Consider the following 4,117-nt stretch of genomic DNA (forward strand, 5'->3'; position numbering starts at 1 on the left):
ACCCAGCAGCCAAAATCTGCATTTCTCATATCAAGGTTTCCAGGAGCTTTTGCAAAAAAAAAAAATCCTCTTCTTCACCAATATTATCCATTGTATCGAAGAGTTAATGGGTCAGGAACAATCCAATAATCCATGCAAGATGTTTATGGCAAGAATGAATAAACAAAAATGTATCAAAATACAGAAATAAATAATAAATAAACCAATGCAACATTTGTATCAACACAGAGATTGTAGCAATCCAATAATACACAGTGTAAAAGAGAATTTTGGGGGGGAATTGTGCAAAGACTTTGTATCATTTGATTCTATACAGAGATTGTAGCAATTCATCAATATATTGTTGTGTATGACAAATTTGGGGGGGAATTACACCAATACCTGATCTAACCCCCCCCATCCTCAAAAGATATCTGGATGCAAAAAATAAAAAACAAAAACATCAAGTGCCTTTAGAAGTTTTAATAGACATGATAAGTCAGGAGGGTAATTAACTGCGATGAATTTACCTGTAATTAGCTGAATCCCTGCACTGTTCTCTGTAACAATGCCAGAGCTGGCAATTATGGCACTATTAAATATTAAATGTGTTCGCAGGAGGGGGGACAGAGATGACAAATCTTCCCTACAAATAGTCACAGCTATAGACTGCATTAACCCAGGGCTGGAGTCTAGACACCCATAGAGGCACACATAGTTACCCATACCAATACCAAGCAGAAAATCCCATTGCATTGGTCAGGGGAAGATGTAGGGAGTTCCAGATCCCCCATAATAATAGGTTTAATGTCATGTGTATCACACAAGGCTACATTGTTACTAGATCCATACATAGTTACAGTGTATCTGTGCTCGCTGGTGCATGCCAATAGCAAATCATACAGTAATTTCCATTTTATCTGTGCATCACTTCATCCGTCAATCATGCCATCAAATGCAGTAACTCATTGCAGTCATTCAGGCTTTGCTATACTGTTAAATTCTATAGGACCACTGCAGCCTATAGGACCTGGATCCTCTTTCAGGCTTGCAAAACTATGTTACATAGAAGCCTAGAATTTATTAACCCCTTCACTTCAAGGGTTGACAATCTAAAATTGCAATCCCCCTTTTTTTTTGGGGGGGGGGGGTGTCTGTAGTTACTGTTATGTAGAAAATACAGAATTGCTATACTGTTAAATTCTATAGGACCACTGCAGCCTATCTTCTTTCAGCCTTGCCAACTATGTTACATAGAAGACTAGGATTTGTTGCAAGCATGCATTAACCCCTTCACTTCAAGGGTTGCCAATCTAAAATTGGAACCCCTCCTTTTTTTTGGGGGGGGGGGGGTGAGTATCTGTACTTACTATTATGAAGAAAACACAGGATTGCTATACTGGATCTCCCTATAGGACCACTGCAGCCTATCTTCTTTCAGCCTTGCAAAACTATGTTACATAGAAGCCTAGGATTTGTTGCAAGCATGCATTAACCCCTTCACTTCAAGGGTTCTCAATCTAAAATTGCACCCCCCCCCTTTTTTGGGGTGGGTAGTGTCTGTACTTACTGTTATGAAGAAGACACAGAATTGCTATACTGGATCTCCCTATAAGACCTGGATCTTCTTTCATCCTTGCAAAACTATGTTACATAGAAGCCTAGAATTTGTTGTAACCCCTTCACTTCAAGGGTTGCCAATCACAAATTGTACCCGCCCCCCCCTCTTTATTTGGGGGGTGGGTAGTGTCTATACTTAATGTTATGAAGACACAGGATCGCTATACTGGATCTCCCTATAAGATCTGGATCTTCTTTCATCCTTGCAAAACTATGTTACATAGAAGGCTAGAATTAATTGCAAGCATGCATTAACCCCTTCACTTCAAGGGTTGCCAATCAAAAATTGCACCCCCCCCCCTCTTTTTTTGGGGGGTGGGTAGTGTCTGTACTTACTGTTATGAAGAAATCACAGGATTGCTATACTGGATCTCCCTATAGGACCTGGATCTTCTTTCATCCTTGCAAAAACTATGTTACATAGAAGGCTAGGATTTGTTGCAAGCATGCATTAACCCCTTCACTCCAAGGGTTGTCAATTTGAAATTGCAACCCCCCCCTTTTTTTTGGGGGGGGGGAGTGTCTGTAATCACTATTATGAAGAAAACACAGGATTGCTATACTGGATCTCTCTATAGGACCACTGCAGCCTATCTTCTTTCATCCTTGCAAAACTATGTTACATAGAAGGCTAGAATGTGTTGCAAGCATGCATTAACCCCTTCACTTCAAGGGTTGCCAATCTAACATTGCAACCCCCCCCCCCCCTTTTTTGGGTTTGGGGAGTATCTGTACTTACTGTTATGGAGAACTGTGCCTGCAGCATCCTTTGCAGGAGTTGACAAGTTTCCTATGTGCATTGGCCACAGCACACCTCTCCTGCGCTTTACACAACTCAACGAGAGAAGCCAAAGCTTATGTAAAGTCTTGTATAACCATCTGACCAATCAGGGAGGCACTATGCAAATGAAAGGAGTTGTAGAACCAATGGGAAGGCAGGAAGGCGTGACCCTTCCCCTGTGCTGTGATTTACAACTGGAAATTGCAGCAGCAGATCAATGAAAAGCAAAACATATTTATAAATATTGGAGCCTTCTATTCCTTACATCTTTTATTGCACATCCAGGGATCGCCGTCACCTTCAAGGAGCAGCTCAGGCGACCTCTTATGTGAAGGATGCAGCAGGGAAGGGGTCTGCACTTATATTGGGGGGGGGGGAAGGGGAGGGTGGGATTGGAGCTTTGGAAAGACATTAGGTAGGAGGGAGAAAAAGCAAAAAAAAAGAAAAAGAAGAGGATTTTATGAATGTTTTCTCCTCATAGGGCTGCAGTCATGTGTGACTCCCTCCTTGGTGTTTTGCAGGAGATAAGATCAGCAGCTCACAGGTTGGAAAGTGCATCCCCTGCTCCCCAGAAAGGATTTGGCTTTTTTTTTTTTCTTTTTTCAGCATTGCATGTCTTCTTTTGTTTAGACTGAACATCCTCATTCACTGGATACTTCTCCCCATCCACCCTAAATACCAACATATCCATAATGCATGTATATAATGCTGCATGAGTGTAACCCTTACTTGCCTGTTAGATTTTAATAATGAACTGTCTGCTTCCTCTCATTCTTGTAATCTATAACTAGAGATGGGGGAATAGTAACTATTCGTGTTCTCATAATGCTTACCGAATACCGAGTACTGTTCCAGTATTCGTCAGGACAAGAAAAATGCTCGGGTTCCCCATTGACTTGCATGCATACCGGAATAATAATAATTGTATTCATTTATATAGCGCTATTAATTCCACAGCGCTTTACATACATTGGCAACACTGTCCCCATTGGGGCTCACAATCTAGAGTCCCTATCTGTATGTCTTTGGAGTGTGGGAGGAAACTGGAGAAAACCCACGCAAACACGGGGAGAACATACACACTCCTTGCAGATAGTGTCCCTGGTGAGATTTGAACCCAGGACCCTAGCGCTGCAAGACTGCAGTGCTAACCACTGAGCCACTACAAGACAGAAGTGCTAACCACTGAGCCACTACAAGACTGAAGTGCTAACCACTGAGCCACTACAAGACTGCAGTGCTAACCACTGAGCCACTACAAGACTGAAGTGCTAACCACTGAGCCACTACAAGACTGAAGTGCTAACCACTGAACCACTACAAGACTGCAGTGCTAACCACTGAGCCACTACAAGACTAAAGTGCTAACCACTGAGCCACTACAAGACTGCAGTGCTAACCACTGAGCCACTACAAGACTGCAGTGCTAACCACTGAGCCACTACAAGACTGAAGTGCTAACCACTGAGCCACCGTGCCGCCCATGAATACTACTTTAGCATTCGTTGCAAATAATCGAAAGGTATCACAACTACAAAATTTTAATTTTGTTTCTCTCACTGAGAGCAATCAATCATTTTTCAACTGGCTAACACGGAACCAAAACCTTTTTCTTTTAATTACAAACAATCCGTACTCCAATAGCTACTATTCGCCCATCAATATTTGTAACATGCCTTGGCTTCTCTATATTATAATAACAATAATAATAATAATAAAAAAAAAGTTTTATTTCTA

At 41.6% G+C, this 4,117-nt stretch overlaps 1 protein-coding gene across 2 annotated transcripts in view; it reads right to left on the reverse strand.

The window, feature by feature from the left end:
• Positions 1 to 2,442, reverse strand: part of CRTAC1 (cartilage acidic protein 1) — a 779,202-nt gene extending 776,760 nt beyond the window's left edge. For both annotated transcript variants that reach the window (XM_075348409.1, XM_075348410.1), the window contains exon 1: positions 2,339 to 2,442. In XM_075348409.1, coding sequence (XP_075204524.1) covers positions 2,339 to 2,365 — 27 coding nt within the window. In that variant the 5' untranslated portion in view covers positions 2,366 to 2,442. The remainder of the gene's footprint in view (positions 1 to 2,338) is intronic.
• Between the last annotated feature and the right edge of the window lie 1,675 nt (positions 2,443 to 4,117).

This window comes from Anomaloglossus baeobatrachus, chromosome 5 (assembly GCF_048569485.1).
Source record: "Anomaloglossus baeobatrachus isolate aAnoBae1 chromosome 5, aAnoBae1.hap1, whole genome shotgun sequence".
Classification (NCBI taxonomy): domain Eukaryota; kingdom Metazoa; phylum Chordata; class Amphibia; order Anura; family Aromobatidae; genus Anomaloglossus; species Anomaloglossus baeobatrachus.